At 44.3% G+C, this 20,542-nt stretch overlaps 3 protein-coding genes across 3 annotated transcripts in view; all 3 read right to left on the bottom strand.

Annotated features, from left to right (window-relative positions):
- Positions 1 to 220: 220 nt before the first annotated feature.
- Positions 221 to 8,744, bottom strand: sanbr (SANT and BTB domain regulator of CSR; the record flags this gene model as incomplete). Its single annotated transcript, XM_084470967.1, has 20 exons — positions 221 to 280; positions 513 to 598; positions 1,131 to 1,219; positions 2,239 to 2,312; positions 2,456 to 2,484; positions 2,760 to 2,845; positions 3,306 to 3,405; positions 3,536 to 3,568; positions 3,702 to 3,798; positions 4,234 to 4,382; positions 5,000 to 5,152; positions 5,284 to 5,407; positions 5,687 to 5,797; positions 6,097 to 6,183; positions 6,400 to 6,560; positions 7,002 to 7,060; positions 7,304 to 7,542; positions 7,853 to 7,937; positions 8,250 to 8,433; positions 8,595 to 8,744. 20 exons carry the CDS (start codon positions 8,742 to 8,744, stop codon positions 244 to 246), a joined length of 2,133 nt encoding a protein of 710 aa, XP_084327093.1. The 3' UTR covers positions 221 to 243.
- A 1,169-nt stretch (positions 8,745 to 9,913) lies between these two features.
- On the bottom strand, positions 9,914 to 13,642 carry pex13 (peroxisomal biogenesis factor 13). The gene is made up of 4 exons (XM_084470716.1): positions 13,507 to 13,642; positions 12,274 to 12,992; positions 11,353 to 11,475; positions 9,914 to 10,786 (listed from the first exon to the last, which is right to left on the bottom strand). Exons 1-4 carry the CDS (start codon positions 13,578 to 13,580, stop codon positions 10,395 to 10,397), a joined length of 1,308 nt encoding a protein of 435 aa, XP_084326842.1. The 5' UTR covers positions 13,581 to 13,642; the 3' UTR covers positions 9,914 to 10,394.
- A 6,097-nt stretch (positions 13,643 to 19,739) lies between these two features.
- rel (v-rel avian reticuloendotheliosis viral oncogene homolog) overlaps positions 19,740 to 20,542 on the bottom strand; it is a 10,818-nt gene continuing 10,015 nt past the window's right edge. The window contains exon 11 of the mRNA XM_084470355.1: positions 19,740 to 20,542. This exon is cut by the window's right edge and continues 1,059 nt beyond it. The gene's annotated coding sequence lies outside the window, so the exon portion shown is untranslated.

Here is a 20,542-nt window from a genome sequence, read left to right as displayed (position 1 = left end):
ACTTCTAAGCATAGGAGAGTATATTGAAGCCACTTCTAAGTGTAGCAGAGTGTGTCGGATCCACCGCCCGGCGCTTCTCTGTGTATGCAGGAGACACTCACACCTGGCGCGGCAGCTGGGCGGGTTGTTTGGCTAAAGCGTCTTGAAAGCGGTTTCTCTTCCGGTCGCTCCCAGTCCCTTCTCCCCGCCTCTATGCATCCGTCCGCTCCCTCACGGCGTTCCCCCGGGGGGGGGGGGGGGGGTCTACGTGGTGCGGATCTGAGCGTAGCGGGTTTTAGTTCTGCGGAAGAGAGAGAGAGAGAGAGAGAGAGAGGGGGGCACAAGGAATCAGCACAAGGAATCAGCAACAAAGGGAGCGATGGAGGAGAGACAGTGTGTGTGTGTGTGTGTGTGTGTGTGTGTGTGTGTGTGTGTGTGTGTGTGTGTGTGTGTGTGTGTGTGTGTGTGTGTGTGTGTGTGTGTGTGTGTGTGTGTGTGTGTGTGTGTGCGTGTGTGTGTGCATGCGTGTGTACCTAGGGTTTTTATCAGCACTCTGCTGCTTGGACTGAGCAGTGCTCTTGAACTGATTCTCCAACCTGCAGTAGATCCCTCCTGTCGGCTGTCACAGCAACGACACACACACTTTAACTTCTTTAATTATGTCCGCAATTCATTATCAATGTACACAAGGACATAAATGTTGCAGATACAAAACATTGCTCAGGCATGATCCAGCAATGTGAGTCTGACGACAGTTCAAACAGCAGATTATGGATACACACAACACCTTCTCCTCCAAACACACACATGCACGCACGCACGCACACACACACACAATGTCTGTTCAAACCGATACATAACGTTACAGCCGTAAAGCTTTGATCACTAAAGAGTCTTACATGTTCATGTCGTGTATCAAGCAGACTGCACTTGCAATTACAAATCCCCATTGTGGGTTGTCTTCATGCTTGATATGAAAATAACCATGTAGAAGCCTGATTTGCATTTTAAAATGAACACACACACACACACACACACACACACACACACACACACACACACACACACACACACACACACACACACACACACACACACACACACACACACACACACACACACACACACACACACACACACACACACACAACCTCTTTGGTGTCCTTAGATTTGCTCTGCTCCTGGTCGCCAAATCTCGTCTTGGTCAGGTGAGAGATTATCTCCACCATCCTGCGTTGGTCTGTTGGGCGGAGTGAGCACCATTTACCACACACACACACACACACACACACACACACACACACACACACACACACAGAGAGAGACAGAGACAGAGAGAGAGAGAGAGACACACAGACAGACACAGAGAGAGAGAGAGAGAGAGAGAGAGAGAGAGAGAGAGAGAGAGAGAGAGAGAGACAGACAGAGAAAGAGACAGAGACAGAGACAGAGACAGACACAGACACAGACACAGACACAGACAGAGAGAGAGAGAGAGAGAGAATAGGTGTAAGCAGTGGATGTGAATGGAGAATCAATGTAAGGAAATGGTTATGTTCCCCCAAAGCTGTACCAGCTCCAATGTGAACGTCGTACACAAAATATAATTAAGCAATAGATCACGACAGGCTGTGGTATACGCTCATTATACCACAGTTAAGGGGTGTTGTCCGTCCCGACGCGCAGCGGAGGGGCGGCGACCCCCTTCACTGTGGTATAATGACCGTATATCACTGACTGAAGTATAAAACGGTTACGTAAATATGGCGAAATTAAAGTCATAGACACCCTCAATTTTGAAAAAGCGAGAAAGTTGGAAAAGCATTTTTTTTAACGAATACAGAAAAGTAGTCCCTCCTGGCTGCCGGCAAAGTGTACGGCGGTTGCTATGCAACACACTAGCGTCCTTCAGAGAGAAGGCTAGAGACGGTAGCTTGGTTCGCCGGCAATTTAGCAATTTAGAAGGCTAAATTGCCGGCGACCGTGTGCCTATTGCTTTACAGGCTTTTTTTAGGCTTCAGTGAACTACGCTATCGCTTTTATATATAAATAAACAACAGTTCAAGTTAGGCGCGGAGTGATACTGGACTCTGTAAACTGAACGGGCGTCATAGCTGTGTGTATACGCTCAATATACAACGGTTGGGAACCAATCAGATCGCTTGATTTAGGCCCCCCGTTTTATAATAATACATTATAATATATGACAGACAAGATGGTATAATATAACGTGTAGTGAAGTTATTATCCCCTGGTTACCTTCTTCTCTTTGAGCGTCCTGGTTGTAGCGCAGGGAGCGCTTGCTGTCCCATCTGCTCTTCTGAACGCTCATACTGGCAAACACAGAACCGCACCAGATATTCAATACTGATCTGTTCAGTTTCCTTCCAGAGGCAAGTTAGCTTAGAACCTCCTGGTTTAACTTGATGCGTGTGTCATAGCCACTAGGAGGAAGAAGGGATGTAGGTCCACTCACGTGAAAGGTGTGTGGTCCCTCGATAGTGACTGGAGGAGAAAAGGACACATTTTGTTATTTTTGCACACTGGTTGGCCTATATGCAGTGTGTTGGAGAGTAGAATTATGTGCACCTAGGGAACCAATTGATTTGGGACAATTATTATTGAACTCTAGAAACTATAAGTAAGATTCCTTCATTCCTTGTATAATATCGCATATGATCAAATAATGCTGTGCCTTGTAATGGTATAAATAATGATCTCATATTGTATCCATTGTTAATAAAGATGGTGTGAATGGTGAAAACCATGGAGGAACTCACCTTCTCAGATTTCTCTTTGCGCTGAAAGCTCGGGGAGGACATTTGTCTTTTCAGCGGTCTATGGGCCCGCTTGCCCTTCTTGGCAGCTGGTAGAAAAGATACAAACACAACCGTGATGAAATAACCCAGCCTCGATTATAACTTCAACGCACAGTGCCATCTGGTGGCTGGAATTAAACTTTCCCTGGTCATACCTACCTACACAAAGAATAAAGCCATTTTCATACCAAATAATGATAGAAGAGTACTGAAATCGCTATTTAATAATTCATCTTAATCTTTTTTTTGACTGTATTTTATTCTCAATTCTTTAACATATTACCCACTACTCCATCCTGCTCACTTCTACTTATGGCTCCCTCCTGCTTCACCACTACTCCACCTTGTTCCTTATGGCTCCCTCCTGCTTCACCACTACTCCACCTTGTTCCTTATGGCTCCCTCCTGCTTCACCACTACTCCACCTTGTTCCTTATGACTCCCTCCTGCTTCACCACTACTCCACCTTGTTCCTTATGGCTCCCTCCTGCTTCACCACTACTCCACCTTGTTTCTTGGAGAGCTCTTCCTCATCTCCGACCTCATCCTCCGTGATCTCCGACCCAGTGGTGTACTCCTCATCCTCGGACAGGAGACACTGCTGCCTCTGGTGGTCCGAGACAGAGGGGGGGGGGCAGGGGAGACAGACAACCATCAATGGCTGCGTGCCTATTGGTTGGTTTAGGATGGATTCACTCACTAAAAATGTGGAAGACAGAGACAGAAAAACAACCTACCAGTTGCATGCTCCAGCTTTTCAGAAGAGAAAACTGGTCCAAAGAAGAAAAAACAGAAAGAGCAGGAGACAGTTAGACCCACTGGTTTAAAGAGGGACGGAGAGAGAGAGCAAGAGAGAGAGAGAGAGAGAGAGAGAGAGAGAGAGAGAGAGCGATTGGGACCTACCGTGCTGCCCTCTCCTCTGGAGGGTCTGAAGAGCCGGGGCTCCTGGAGGACATCACACTCCGGAACCTTCTCTCCGCCAGAGGAGGGCTCCTGGGCCCTGACACAAAGCACAAAGCTATTCAACTTACATGAAGCATCTGACTACATCACCCGGGAGTGTGTGTGCTGTGCTCTCCAAGTGACATGGCTGATATATCTACTTAATATCTACGTTATCTATCTATAGCTGTCATATCTATGATATCATCACATATATAACATTATAACATTATTATTATTACATTGTGTTATTCAGCAGATGCTTTAAAAGCACAATTTAGTATTTCAAACCCCATGCAGTAAGACATTTACACACACAAACAAACTCCAACTTCCGTGAAATAAATAAGTAATGTTGCACACACACCCAGCAACACACACACCAAGCCACACACAGACAGACAGACACACACACACACACACACACACACACACCCTCCCCTGCAATTCCATGTTTGTTCAATCCTTTAATGATGCAGGAGCACACACTCACGTGTCTGCCGGCGGTGCGTTGGCCACACACACGGTGTCCCGGTGGAGCAGCAGGTCGTTGAGCACCCGGGTCTGGGCCGAGATCACGGGGTTCCCCGCACTGCTCTCCTCGTCAGGGAGACTCACGATGTGGTCCCGCATCTTACAGCCCTGTACACACGCGCACGCACACACACACACACACGTGCAAACGCACACACACATTGTCAGCATTAACAAACAACAAGCATTGAAACTGCCTGACATGAAATATAACAAACGCAGCCATGCTCAAATGAGTTGATTCACATAATTTTTTATTCGGTGAGAGAAGCTAAAGGAAGATCAGGAAATGTATTGGTTAGCCCACACTATTTTTAGACTTCCATCCCCATCTACATTAATTATACATTGCTTAGCTCCCATTCATACGTTAGTGTACACTGCCTTCATCCCACCACTCCGTTGCCTCTCGTCTGACCCGTTCGGCAGAGAAGTTGCATTGAAACGTACCGCGAAGACTACTGCCAACCACACAAGTCTCGGTGACATCAGTCTCGTGGCGCTAGTCCGCCCCTCCCACACACCGCACGGATTCGCTGGTTGTGTGCTAGCAGCACACAACCAATCAGAGGCTCAGATCCTCAGACGCCAACGCTCTCAGACTTTGCATGTTGAATCGGACCGCGGTTCCAAAAGCTTCCAAACGCATTTGCTCCCCAACTTGTCCGAATCTCCCCAAACGTTTCAGATGGCCAACGGTTGGGCCAGTGTATAGCAGCCTTTACCTTGGGCAGGCCTGATGGGTCGAAGCGGAGCACCCTCTGGCTGCAGCAGGGGTAGAGACCCGTGCCATGCCAGCCCTTCTCCGAGGCCATGCCCGGGTACTGCACACTCTCTGGGTGGTACCTGCAGTGGGTCAATTCTGCACACACAAACACCTGTGCCGGGCGCACACACACAAACACGCACCAAATGAAAACAGACACACAGAATTTTGGTTATATATTTGTGAACTAGTAAAATACCGACACTCACACACACACACACACACACACACACACGCGTGTACCTGTTGGCAGCGGGAGCAGGTGAGGGAATTGATGGTTCCCCAGATCCTCCAATAGACGAGCACCCATGACTTTAGCTCCTCATGCACACTGCTGAGGTACTCATGTACCTCCCAGCTCTTCTGTCTGAACACACACACACACACACACACACACACACACACACACATACACACACACATCAAATACAGACAGCATGAAAGTTGAATGTGTTTCCTATGTTGACTCAAGCAGGCAAAAGATGACACACAAGATGAAATCATAGATGAAATCACAGTCATTTGTGGTTGCTACTGTGTGCCTCATTCAAAACATTTAGATAAGCTTAAGCCATGTGTGCTACCATTACCTCACTTTAAGGTGACTGATGTTTATCCAAGGGCAGCATGTGATGGGTTGTCTAACCTGATATGAGAGTAGGCGATCTCTCCCTTGGCGTCGATGTAGATCTTCCCAGGAACACAGGAGATCCTTCTCTCTGTGTCTTTGGTCAGCAGCTTGTGGCACAGACCGCACCTGGGAAGGGAAACACACATCCTGTGAGGTTTGTCATCAATGTTTTCTTCAAAGTCTGGTTGTGTTAAGAATGACATCTATTTCATTATATACTTCATTAAAGTGCGAGAATGTATTCTTAATTTTCTGGAGTAGAGACTAAAAGTGATCAATGTCAAATGCATAAATTAATTTATGAACTAACTAACCCAATTTAACAAAATGGCAACATTATAAATCTCCCTAGAATGATAGAACGAAGTCAAAGTTGTAACGTAAATGCATATTAAAATACGCTTTATTTGAACCCTGAACATCACCTGTAGAGAGTCGATGCGTTTCCCGGGGAATCTCGGTTCTCAAAGCTGGGATCGAACAGACGCTCGATCTTCTTCTGAAACAACTTGCTGCAAGGGAGACACAAAGTACAGACTACACTGAGACCATATAAAGTGCGCCTAACCAGAGGGTGGCAGTAGCAGTTTGACTTCTCATAGAGGAGTTGGCTTCTTCTCAAAGTACAAGCTGTGTACAATGCATGTCAATACCTGTACCCCTAAAGTGAACCCTACTCCTGGCCTGCAAGAACGCTAGTAAAACTCCTCACCGACTTATCTCCGTACCTTTTGAACTTGTCCTTTTTGTCCCGGACGTCGTCTGCCTCGTTGTGGTTGAAGAGGTCGGCGATGCGCGTGGCCAGGTTGCTGTTGATGCAGTTCATGTTGCAGGGCGTGGCCACGATGGCACTCATGTGCTTGTGACAGTACTGTATACACTCCTCCACCTGTCACCAACACACATATGCACAAGCATACACACAGACACACACACATCACAAGACGTCACTCTATGGGACATTCTAAACCAACTGTGGTTACAATATATTTAAAGCCCCTGAAATAACTGGTACATTTAAGGTTAATATGATGACTTGCTGCCTACCACAACAGACATGCATGCAATATTGACTAAACTAGCCTCTGTAGGGGTGTCTTGTTTATTACAGGGGCACAAGAGCTATCAACTTCCTGGTTGTTGATAGCTTTTGATAAGTATCAAAAGCCTTCTTGTTTGGTTTGTATATTACAGAAGATCCCCATGTAATATTCACTCAAATGGAGCTGCTTATTGTTTATACTATGATACTCTTGGTAACAAAACGAGGCACCCCTAAAACATGCTCACACACACCAGCAGTAAAACCAGGTCACGCCACGACACTTACTAACGTATCCATCTTCAAGAACTCGGAGGAGATCAGGATTGAGATCACATTGCTGGGCTCTGTAACCGACAAACACCACATGAACCAACCGAGCGATGCAAACAATAAACACACATTTACCACAACCAGAGAGCACGCGTCCACTGACCCACCAACCAACAACAAACGTTTAAATAAATGCAGTCACACAACTAAATAAATAATGAAAAGCCACCAACCACAAACTCAGAACAACACAAATATAAAATCAGCCTCTCTGGCATTCACGTGTTCATTTAGCGTGTGAATTGTAATGTCTTTACCGAGCCGTGGTTTCTCCCTGATGCCCTCCGCCGGCTCGTTCCTGCGCACGTAGTTCATGAGCCAGTCAAAGATCTGCACGTCACAGTGCACCGAGATGTCCACCTCCTCCCAACGCTGGGAGTCCACAGACAGGTACTCTGCGAAGTAGCGCATCTCTTTGACCAGGAGGTCCCGCGCACACGTGAAGTCCCGCTTCAGGTTCTTTGCCTCGTCGCACACGTGGATGACCATGTTGGGACTGAGGTTTGCGGACAGGATTACAAAAAGAGAGTGTTAAGATATAATAATAAGTGTTGAGATATAATAATAGGAAAAAGGAAAAAAAACTGAAATATTGATGTGTGCCTAGCCTTTGAAAAATGTGTCGGTGCGGTGAATGTCACCAGTGTTATATTGGAAATGTGCTTTTTGGATGCTCTAAGGATAACCAAAAGCATTTCAAGCAAACAGCCCTGAGCCAGTTTTGTTCTACTTTAAGTATCATTAAAAACTAATGTTTTTCTCCTGCAGCAGGAACCAGAGAACTGGTGTGTTTCTTTCTGACTTACTCTCGAGCTTTAGGAGCGTTCTCCTCCTCTCCCATGGACAGGCGTTTCTCCTTCTGCCCCGCCACAACCATGCCTGAAGTGCTCCCTAAGAATGAAAAATTTAAACAAGTTAATCACAATGTGATTATCAAATAACAACAAATCATCCACAAGGCATGATTTAGTTATCCGTCAAAAACAAACATGTTAAACATGTTTAACACGACTGTTACACCTTCATGATAGTCCAAGCCATCGATGGTATACGAACCTTAGACCGAGCACAGAACTCTAATACAGATGTTATAAATATAAATACAACTAAGCTGGTGGATTATTTGAGACATTAATCATAATATATATATAATACATATAATTCCCACACAAGCTACACCTCTTAACGATCCCAGGGACCTACCATCCATGGTGCTGTTGCTCTGGCTGGTCCTCATCTCCACAGAGTCCCCGGGGTCCAGAGTGGACTTGATGTAGGAGGACAGGCTGTCCGACGGGGAGGAGCCATCGGTCGTCAGGGTGTTGCACTGGTTGTCAAGGTGGGGAAAACCCACAGTACTCTTCAGCTCCTCAAAGCGATGGGCACACTGTAGGGGAGCGTGGCAACAGCGTAAGCACTAATGGCTTGAGACGTTGGGGTGGATTGGTTGGGTGGGAGGATGGATGGGTGGTTGGGTGGAAGGATGGATGGGTGGTTGGGTGGAAGGATGGATGGGTGGTTGGGTGGAAGGATGGATGGAAGAGTTACCTCCTTGGGTGTGAAGCCAGGGACAAGTTTCGCTACATTGTCCCAGTTTATGGGTTGAGGTAGTCCCCAGAGAGAACCCAGCACCATGTCTAATACTAGGATATTGTTGTCATAGGGAAAGTTGTTGTTGTCTGAGGAGAAGCGTCTCATCTCTGCAAGGTTAGAGAGACACAGACAAGAAATCTCAGAAATCTCAGAAAAATAGAGATGGCAAGATGAAAACACCATAAATGAATGGCAATAGAAACATAATGGTCAATCATTTCCGGCACACCAGCAGTCCCTTAACCAGATGTGTAATACATGATGCTGTATGTAAATCTCTGTTGCTGGATGTGTAATGTATTACGCGGTGTGGAGAGGAGCGGTAATCCAAACAAAATAGATCGGTTTAATTAGATACGATTCCGTGCTGACACCTATTCACCAAAGCTTAATTCTCTAGTTAGTGTGAAACGGGAGCTAGCACTAAGGACTTCTTCCATCCTGTATGTTATAACAGAGCAGCAGGGTGCCGGTGCAGGCCACCCAGCTGTCTTCCGGCTAGTTTCTGGATTCTAGCTGGCTACGCAAATCATTCGTCCCAAAATCCTGTTTCATTCTGAAATAATAAGACAAAACATATTTGCTCTTTACGTACTTATTGTTGTCCCGGGGATCCCTCCGGCGTCAGGCGTTTAACGGACAGCGGTCTTGGCTCTTCCCATGTGGATGATGTTGAGGGGAGCCCGGCTTAGCTCCAGAGCTGACCTCTGTTTACCATCAGCGGCTAGCAGCGCGTTAGCTTCGGTCTGCGTTACCGTGGAGGCAGCCCGCCCTGCCCTCATTTCGGAGTAACGCTACGCTACTGTCAAACAACACAGTAGTCAGTCAGTGGACAAGCCATAAATGCCTACCTAGCCCCATTAAAGCTAATGTCTTGTTTGGCAGGTCCACTACGGCAGCGTTGACCGCATCGGGGGTTTGTTGTGTCGCAGTGCAGCAGGTGAAGAAATGCGCGCCGGTTGCCTAGAGACACCAGCACTGCCCATGTCCTAAGTCTCAGCACCATGAGAGACTTACAGATGCTTTATTATTGGGATTTGGATGATCACTTTTCAATGTGTATACAATTTGTTTTACTATTCGTGTAATAACTTGATCATTGTGTGCTGTCCTAGATGACTGTTTGTATCTCCTGTATATTGTATTGCTATATTGGGTACTGTTCTTTCAATAAAAAAAAGTTGGATTATTATTGCAGAAGATTTTATACTGCTCCTGTCTTTAATCGTTCGTCAGACAAAGACGATTAAGGGATTCAGAAAATAATAATTTTTCAAAATAGTATATTTCATTTACATAATTACACGTTGAAAGACAGAATTGTACAAACAATTACCCACTATTTTTGAATTGCCCACACAGAAAAATCCAGCTGTTGGTACTGAAGGGTCAGTAACAAAAGCAACTTACTTACACTGTTATTGCTTTTCCATATAGCCTACTGTTCAGGTTTTGTGCAACAACCTTTCTGTATAACCATTAAGCAAATCCACACGTAAGCTCAAATATTAAGATCATTCTGAACATAAATTAGTTGAAGAAAAACAACAGAATTTCACATATCAATCCGCAGCAAAAGGTGTGCCTAAGTCAGTTTTGGATTGTGTATATCTTTGCTAGGAAGTCATCATATTAGCATCTATAGCCATCAATAACAATGGCGGCACATAGACACATGGAGTAGCCATTTAAATAAACACAAGTGTGTACAGAACATTTGCATGTATGCATTAAGGTGTGTCCTAAACCTGCACTTCAGAGGTCTATCTTATCGGGAATATTCAGCACTGTGCTAGAGGGCATCCTGGAGTCTTGTGTTCCCAGACCGAAGTCGACTGTTGGAGATTCACTGTAAACAGACTCCAAAAGTTGCTCAGATACAGCTGAGGTAGAGGCAGAAGTGGAGGCGTAAGCTGCGGCTGGACCGAGGCCCGGAGTAAAACCAGATGGAGTTGGAGGAAGGCCTGCAACCAAGGCTGTCTGAGTGGCTGGAGCGCCCTCTCCCTGGGCCTGGGCAAGTCTCTCCAGCTCTGCTAGCTTTCGGCCCCTCCTCTTGCCGAGGACCTTTACATAGTTGGCCGGTACCAGGCCTGTGGTTTGGCCATCGACGCTGGCCAGCAGCCAGCCACGTACCCTGGGCTGGTGCTCTGGGAACAAAACAAATATAAATAGATGAGCGTCTGAACAGAGAGGGAGTTATTGTGTGTTGTAGAGTGTGGAGGATGTCAGGAAGAGCAGATAATGGCTTCTGCCAAGATAGCTATTATAATCATTAACTAGGATGACTAAAACTGTGAGAAAGACCTTTCTTCAACATTCCTCTGCTATAAATGCAAAATCTGTAAATAAGGTCTTGAGCATCTTTTGAAAATGAATTAGTCATTATTTGTCAATAGTAATATTAATTATCAATTATATTGGCCAGGTTAATGGTGAGACGTTTTTGAAATCCATCATAGTTGTTGATGGCGTACATGTACACACAGCAACCCCAAATCCCCATATAGAAATCCCACTATGGTAATTTTGTCTGCAAAACGAATTCCCCTGACCATGATGATGTGACTGAAGAAGCTACCACCAGTGATAATGAAGTCAACAAAGCAGGATATGATATGAAAAAGTGGTGGTAAAGGGGTGGTACACATCATCCACTACTATGAGAAAATAAATAAACATCAGTGAGGATGGAAATTCAACATGAGCGGGTCACCTTTGGGGGCGAGGTTGAGCATGTCTCCTGCCCTCAGGGAGATCTCCTCCTCAGATGCTGCAATGAAGTCATACTCGGCTCTGGCCACCACATGGTCATCTTCCCCACTGGCCCAGTTACTGGCTGAAATAATAAAGGAAAGAAAGAACATTTTCCCTGTGTTTATTCTCCCAAGCGAGGTTGTATACCCAAATGATAAAGTATGCCTTTGAGCTGGACTGGAATCTTTACTGGAACATTAACATATTTCAAAAGTCTAATCATTTACTTTTTGTGTTAATATATCAGCTAGCTTTATAATATTGGCGGTTCCTGTCTGTTAATATTTATTTGTTAGGTTGTTTAGGCCATTCCATATGGTCAGATATTAACCAGGCCAGATTTAATGAATTATTAAGTCAAGTTAACAAGTTAAGCAGGTTATTAGGAGTCCTTAAGTGTCTTAATTCTATGGTAACTCAATGAACTCTCTCTGAACTCAATGAGAGTAATAAAAAACACCTGGTCCAGTCCCCTACACAATAACAAAAAGCGTGTATTGTGTGTGGGCAAAGCCAATAGAAGTCCTATTGCTTTAACTTGAATCATACAACAGGTAAATTAGAGACTATCACTCCCTATTCATACACACAGCAAGAACTGCATGGTGCCTTGGTGCCAATGATATCATGAGGTGAAGCCAGAGTTGCCACAGAATGTTTTAAAACTCACTATGTTAGGGTTTAAGATGGTTTAATGGCTAGGGTCGTTCTCCAATGTCCACAGCCTACCTGTAGTATTCCTTGAGTAATATGCCTCACCCATAGCTGCTACTTGATGAAGTTTATTCAAAATCCCTCCACTTTGGGTAAAATCATAGGTTTAATGTGGTGTTCTTCACCCTTTAAATAAACCAACAGTAAAAACTCCTAGCTGTCTCACCACTTTCTGATGTCCCGTCGACGGAGCTCAGCAGCTTCCAGATCAAATAGGGTCCCCCGAGGACAACAGCCAAGAACAAGAAGATGGGCCACGACTTCACCCCCGCCACCTTGGGATCCTCCAGCCCGGCCCCCCGGGCTAACGCATCGCTGGCGCTGTCCGCCCACAAGTCCTCCACCTCGCCGTCCGACCTCAGCCCCATCATCCGCTGCAGCCGCCTGTACAGGTAGCGCAGCGTACGCACCAGCGCAAACGCAGACAGCACGCGCGTGAAGTGCGCCCGCAGCCGCGTCAGGTGATTGGCCACATCCAGCACGGCACGGAAGCTGTTGTAGACGGCCGAGAAAGTGGCGTCCAGCATCATGCTGACGGAGCTGAAGGCCTGCACGATGCTCTCGATGGACTGGAAGGCCCCGCGGCTGCTCTCCTCCGCCTGCTGCACGAAGCGGCTGGGGGCTATGTCTTCTGCCACAGCAGGGAAGCGGCCGTAGCCCCCCATGCCGTAGCCGCCGGCGCCGTAGCTGTAGGGGCTGTAGCCACCACCGCTGAACATGGAGCTCCCATAGGGGCTGTAGGAGGAGGCGAAGGAGTTCAAGGCTGGACGGTAGGCCTGATGCTGGACGGGGCGCGGGGGTAGTGGGGGCACCATCCTGGTCAGCACAGGGGGCCCAGTGGACGGGGCGGGGAGAATACCTGGTCCTACAGAGAAGTCTGTGGATCTGAAGAGGAGACTGAGTCAACTGTTTGGACTTCAAGAATTCATTTATTCGACTGAATTTAGAGACAATAAAAGAGTAAAGCTATATTACAGCAGGTGAAGTAAGGAACACAAATGTGTGTATGTGCTGTCGGAATTGACTGCGTGCATGCAACAAAAACATACATTTATGTTTACTTGTAATACAATGGCTAAATAGACAACAAAAAGATCAACAAATTGTTGTGTAGCTGGTTTATCCCTTAATGACGTTAAAGTTATATAGGTAATAATTGAATGATGCATATTGATGATCGCGTGTTGTTGTTCTTCAGTCGTAAGCGAAAAAGTACAAAGCAAACTTAACAAAACATTAAAATAACATGCTTAAAATTGTGAACACCACTGTATGTTGTCGCTAGTTTGGGCCTTTCTGCGCCTGCACAACACTCAACGGAGTAGCCGTAGCTAACATCTAGGGCTAGTCAAATTACTTATAAACAAGTCTTATAAACCGAACAGCAAAACGTTATTACCGGTAGTTGACAGGTGCTGCCATCGCACCTGGGATCCTTCTTTCCCAGGGTTTTGGTGGAGGCTGAGAAGCCATCAGAAATATTTTAAATGTAAAAAAATCTGCCAAATCTGGAACTCTGTACTCTACCCTACTGCTTCGCTCCACTGCTGTCAGACCAAAGTAGTTGCACTAGAAAACCGATTCTAGAGTACTCCTCATAGACTGTAATCCTGCGATCTCCTTGTTGTTTAGGATGGTCAACTTTCATTGGTTTCTTGTTTTGTTTGTGTTGTTACATTTTGGTTCGATTTTTTAACTGTTTAATTGGTTTAAGTTTTTCGTTTGACTAGTATAGCCTTGGACGAAAAAAAAAAAAAAAAAAAGAATTGACATACGCCACTGCACATGTCCATTATGTGCAGCAGGGTGTGCCCTTGTCCCATTTTCACATGCCTTTGAGCCGTCCAATCAACTGCAATAACATATTTAATGTGACCATGGGAAATGCATGGATTATTTATGGTATGGCGCTAAAATATTGTAATTCCTTCCTCCATTTTCTATTTATTACCTATGGTGAAAGATAAATCCTGCTTTAATAGGATCTTTTCAAAATGTAAAAGTTGATTTTGTTTTAAAAGTGTTTTAAAAGTGTAAGACTACTCAAAGTTAACGCCTAACATCACAGGCATGAGAAATGTGGAGTCTGGGTAAGAGCTAATTTTGCAACATTTGCATTAGACTGAAATAAAAGGATACTGTCAAGGTAAAGGTCTGGAGGCCTATATGTGGGCGGCTTATGACGTTAGTTTGAAAGTTAACCCCCACCACCACACCTGCCCACACACACACCATTCACTGACACCACTGCACCGCACTGTTTGGGAAAACCTGTGCAGCCAACGTGTGAAAGAACGTGTGATAGAACCAAACTATGGTGAACTATAAATCACTCCTTCCAGGGATTTTGGCTAAATCAAAAATGTCACCTAAACCTATAACTGGCATACTTGTGGTGCAAATCAAATATATAATAATAATAATAATAATAATAATAATAATAATAATAATAATAATAATAATAATAATAAATACTATTTATAACGCACTTTACATCAAATGATGGATCTCAAAGTGCTACATTGCACATTAAAGGTTAAAAATTCAGAAAAAACACCCAAAGGCGCCTAATAATAGGCTACCTTGCACACTTTCAGTTATCATTTCTTTGATTTGTGTTACGGTGTAATCGTGCAGAGTTAAATAAGAGGCCAGTGAGTATACATAATATCACACAGACAGTATGACTTAAAACATAAAAGACTTGAATTCTGCAATATTGAAAATCAATATTTACATTTAACACTCTTTTACACATTAGGATTGTCTTTTTGGTATTAAAGTTAAATTGTATAAGATTATTCACAGTGCAGATTGTTTTAGCTAAATATATCTAGAGGGCTATACATTTATATTGAGTAATTAGCACTAATATATGATCAGGGTTTGAGTTACAATTAAGGTAGGGAAATAGTCATCGTAAAATAATATTTGTATTGTGTTGAGCAGTTACAAAGTGTATAGCTGCTGCACGTTGTAAAGTTTATACACTTTCACATCACACTCATGAGAAATATGAAGTCTGGAAGTGGGGATTTTAAATCATACTGAAATAAAAGGATAATCGGGCGATCCTGTCAACGGTCGGAAAGATCTGTAGGCCTCTGTGTGTGGGGAGCTCATGACGTTGGTTTGAAAGGTAACCCCCACCACCCCACACACACTGATACGCACCACACCGAGCAGTATGGGGAAGACAGCCAACGTGTGTGAAAGATGTGTGTGAGTGTACGGTTTCTGGGGGTCTGTGAATCACAGACCACCTGACATCACAAACTGTGATGTCATCGGAGGGCTGTGGGAGGTGTGCAGGGGGATAGGGGGGCGGGGTCTTTTGCGGTGCACGGCCGCTGCAGAGAGAGAGAGACGCTGTGTGGTGTCATTGTGGTGACATCACCGAGTAGGTGTTTGGCTTGAGCGAGGAGTGGATGCCGATCCCGTGCGAAAAGGGTCTCTGATGTCACGAGAGTGGGAGTGCACTCTTATGGCCTCGCTCTCTTCAATCCTCCCTCCCACACCTTCACGACACCACAACTGTGACATCAAGCCGTCACAAATGCTAGGCATGATTTAATGTGTGTGTGTGTGTGTGAGAATGTGTATCTGTGTTATGTGTGTCCCTGTTACTGTAATGTTTGTATATAATTAATTTCTTCTTTCTTTCCCAGTGATTGCATCACACATAATTAAATAGAGTGCCATGGTTCAAACTTGTTTTCTCAATCTATCTATAACAATGATACATACCAGGTCTGTTGCCAATAATGTGTAAAAGCCACACATCACTGAAGGTCAGACTATACGGTCAATTATTTTGTTGTGCTTCTGGGACTTTCCCACCTCTGACTTATGAGTTGAGTCTTGTATGATGAGTTCACCACCTCAGCAACACAAAGGTAGACATGTCTATAATTAATGTGGTCAATGAAGTTTGTAATTTGCAGGTAACGTAAAGTAAAGTCAAATTGCCTCTGAGGCACATATTCCGATTTTTTGGTTTATTTATCTGAAGATAAAGCGAACGTTTGGGATGGTTAATATTACTAATAGTTAAATTAGTAGTCCTAGTAGTAGTCTGTAGTATAGTAGAGGTAGACGTTGTAGTGTAGCTAATGTGCAATAATGCACATAAAACAAAATGCAACATTTAATGTATAACCCATTCAGCCTCACAAAAACTAATCCAACACACATATTATAATAATACATTGTTAAAACCATATATTGGCTACGCTATCAGTCACGATGAGAATGAACGGAAGGGGGGGTGGAGGCTGTCCAGCAGAGGTGGAGTTTTGCGGGAAAGAGGCGCTGAACAGGTCTAGCGTGCCTCTTCCGGCACACAATATGAAACACTCTTAAAGGAAGACACACCGATAAACCATAGAACAGGCTAGACCGCAGTCTCGGACGGACAGTGATGAACTCAGATCAGTGTCAATAGGCACGCGCACACGCACACGCGCACGACTTCAAAGTATGGACGTCATTTCATCTTTGGATAATTGAGACACAAATTATAGCCTACATTATGATGTGTTTAGCCTACCGCTTCCCTCTGCACAATTTGCACAATAACAGGTAGCTGGTAAATTACATTATGATCCGTTCGGTTGTTTTATGAATAAATTAGGCATGCATCCATCCAGGCTAAAAGCCATCGAAATTTTAAGTAAGCCCGCCAGCACGTGTGTGTATCCGGTGAGTTGTAGTAAAATCGCAGTTATTCTTTTACCACGAACAGGAAGGAAGCAGCTGAACTCCGTCTCACCAATGTCTCCCAATTCAAGAGAAAAATACCGAAACACGACATGTCCTCCCTTCCAAATGATCTGATGACGTCCTCTACTCGTAGGCCACGGAAATATTGGTACTTGACTGCAGAATTGGTGAAACAGTTTCACTAACTCTGCATTGATTTTACATAATTACCTTCCTTTTTATTTAGTTATTAATTAGTAATTTAAAAAAAATAATGAAACAAAAAAACACTATTGTTGAGGGTGACCTCAAAATTGGCTGAACTTGGTTTGGCACCATCTCACCTGACGGTTCAAGGATCAGTGGACATTGTTATTTTGTCATGGTCCATCACCACCACCAATTTAATGAGATCTTGAAGGTGCTCTCATCAAACAGGATGTTTAGGCCTACTATACACCAAACCGGCTGAGTTGAAGCGAAATGATCAATATCATAAGGTTTTTCGGTGATGAAAGATAAGAACATAGGCCAATGATGAACAAGGAACTTTGCCGTTTTATTTCTCCTTATGACAGGGAAAAAGCAATCGACAGAAAGCTGAGCCATTACATTGTGATCGATGAGTAAAATAAGTTTTTCTGAATGAATTGGGCCTGAAAGCTGAGCTACTGTATGTGGCATCGTTAACCACGAGGCAGGAAGGAAGCTGAGTGCATTCTACCACGGTCTCCAAATACAAGAGAAAAGAGATACCAAGATCCTGCTTTCCAATTGAACAACGTCGTGTGGCAGGAAAGTGACATTTACCTGAAACGTAATGACGAAGGAACATTCACCCAGTGGAATCTGACTGAATCTGAGTATTGTCCTTATTGCGCTTCCACAACTGAGGTGCATGGTCTGTGTTAAATCGAACCCAGAGGCGTTTTGGCAGATAGTAGGCCTACAGTTTTTTTGGTGGTGGTTTGAACTTATTTCGGACCAAACTCTACGGACCAAACATCCAAACTCTGGTCCCTTTAAAAATGGGGATCTGCTTCCAAGTGAACTCTGGTCCATTTCGATTAGGTGTGCTCGTGATCCGACCCAACTATTGGAAGTGAACATAAAACAATGCATTGTGGGTTGAATGCTGGCTTACTAACATATCCAGCCAGGTATACTTTAACTTTTCATAGATTATAATGAGTCGCGATCAGACCTGGAGCAACAGCAGGTGAAGGCAATCATCACTCATAAAAACGCTGACATTTGAACATCATTCAGTGACCATGTGGTAGAAATAGGGCACTTTTTAAATTTGTGATCACCAAAGCAAATGAAACACCCCCAAGACCGTTGTTGTTGCACCTTTCTCATTGAGGTCACTCTCATTGAGGTCACTCACATTGAGTGACCTGTGGTTTGTTTGGTTCGCTTGACAAAGTCATCTGTGAACACAAATTTGAATTTCAACATAGCACCTCCAACACTGAACCTGTTCCGTCAGGTTGGCTGATCGTCATTGTGGTATTTATGGTGCAGTCTGTGAAGAGTAGGCAGGGTGAGAATATACCCCAGAGGCCTCTGATAAGCATCCATGATGCCAAACTCTGCATTTCATCCCTTGGGGTGTTCTTAATGATTCTTAGGTAATACTTTATATAAAGTTAAGTCATAAGTCTTTAAGCCTTTAGTTAATGATCATTAACAAGCCATTAATATACATCTTCTTATTGATAACTGCTACTTAACAGGGCTCCTATTATACTCCCAGGTGTGATTTTGATTAGCAATTAACCCCCATGTCAAAAATCTAACTGCTAGTGACATCACAAGTGGGAGTGTCCACCAAGTTTTATTAATAAAAAAAATCCACCACGTCTGGTGGATGTCAAGGTTACAAATGTGTACACTGTGTAGACTGGCCGCTGAGGAATAACAATTAAAATCCCCTTCTGAAAGCTAGATCCACTAAAGTAGTTTCTCTTCAGTAGAACATCGGCATAATGAAACAGGAAATAAGGCATAACTCTGCCCCTTTCATAATTTTGGTTATCCCCTGGAAGATCTGCTGTAGCATGTGGGACCACCGAAGATGGTCTCAACATCATCTACCATTCCCCATGCCACCCTGCTTCCCCTTAGTTTGTCAACCATTTTCCCAGTACACTGTGGTGAAATGGAAATGCAATGTTGTTACAATGCAATGCAACACTGAAAAGCAAAGGAGGGACAGGTTCTTGAAGCTCCATTAAAGGGGCCCTGTCTTACAGTGTTACAGCGTTTTAGGTGTGTGCTAGATAAGCCATTACAAGCCTTTTGAAGATTTTTTTTCCTGTGCCTAAAGGGCTGATTATGGTCCCACATTCACACAATATATATTACAGACCCCTTACGTCCTTGCGGACCCTCCTTGCGTCCAACGCAAGGGCCCGACGTGCGCCTCCAAAAAATTATAACCTTCCGTCGAGGTGACGCAGCCACAAGGGCTGTGATTGGTCGCGTGAACGTGGAACCATAATCAGCCCTTTAGTGGCAACACAAGTGGGAGTGTCCATCTTTAGGTATAGCTAGAAAAGCAACATTTGCAGCAGTCCACCGGTTAGGCTGGTAGACTGATGTCGAGTCGTACATCTAGGGGGACACTCCCACTTGTGACGTGTGATGTCACTAATGCACATGGAATGGCAGATTTTAAAAAGGCTTGTAATGGCTAGTTCACACCTGGTGGTAAAAGTGGCCCCCTTTAAACAATCAGCAACATCCCCCCATGGTCTGTTATAGAGATATAAATTATGAAAGACACCCAGTTATAGTGCTCTAGGGTCATCCAAGGTGGATAGGTCTAGACAAGGTTGTACCATGGATCCACGCATAGCATCACAAAGACAAAAAAGAAAACAGGAACTACTGGAATTAGTCATTAAACATTTATTGTGTCAAAAAGGTCCCATTCTACCAAAGTTTTGTCTTAATAAGGCTGAAAGCCTGGTGCAATGCGTAGGAATGTGGAATTGATATGTATGCCCACTAAAAGCTAAGCAGAGATATACCATTTTTTTCCAAACAATTGAATGGAGATTGTTGAGCAGCCGTACAACGACCAATGGAGTGAGAGATCAATTTACTAAGCTAAACACTATCCGTCTGTTCATAGCTCCACCCTGGCCCCACGGACCTGGAAAGGCCACACAGTCTCCATCAGATCCCCACAGATAGTGTAAGAACAAGGTAAAGGGAAAACAAGACGAGAGGTGTATTGTACAGGGTTTACAACTCAATGCTCTATTGACTCTCAATAGGACCGCTATGAGCACAGTGGTATGACATAGTCATTACAAAGGAAAATACGTCACAGTGCCGCTGGTGACTGTGATTTCTCCCACTTCCTCATTGGAAATTTCACTAACTTGCCATGTTTTGAGCACATTGGCAAGATGGCCGCTTACAGCCTGAGTGTTGCAGAAATATACAGCATATATACACACACATAACATTTACCCAATGACTTGCTGATATAACTGGTGGTAAACAATGACAAAACAATATCCACAAGGGACCAATACCAATCGTTCACCTGTTAGCTGGCTGATGATAGAGCCATATTTTTACATCCATACAACTCTCCCTCTTATGCAAACACACCCACCTGTATGCTAACAGTACCCTGAGGACACTCAGACTACAGTAGATTTGCATTGAAAAGAGATACCAGTGCTAACATGGGATTGGAAAACCTCAGTCTACCA

The sequence above is a fragment of the Micromesistius poutassou genome (assembly GCF_964030765.1).
Source record: "Micromesistius poutassou genome assembly, chromosome: 7".
Classification (NCBI taxonomy): domain Eukaryota; kingdom Metazoa; phylum Chordata; class Actinopteri; order Gadiformes; family Gadidae; genus Micromesistius; species Micromesistius poutassou.
This window is presented reverse-complemented; position numbering and strand designations above follow the sequence as displayed.

Excerpts from the sequence above, each read along its gene's own strand:
- pex13 (XM_084470716.1), bottom strand. The coding sequence starts at position 13,580 with ATGGCTTCTCAGCCTCCACCAAAACCCTGGGAAAGAAGGATCCCAGGT. Across the intron at positions 12,993-13,506 it reads GCAGCACCTGTCAACTACCG|ATCCACAGACTTCTCTGTAG; the intron begins GTAATAACGTTT and ends TCTCCTCTTCAG. Across the intron at positions 10,787-11,352 it reads GCTCAACCTCGCCCCCAAAG|AGCACCAGCCCAGGGTACGT; the intron begins GTGACCCGCTCA and ends TTTTGTTCCCAG.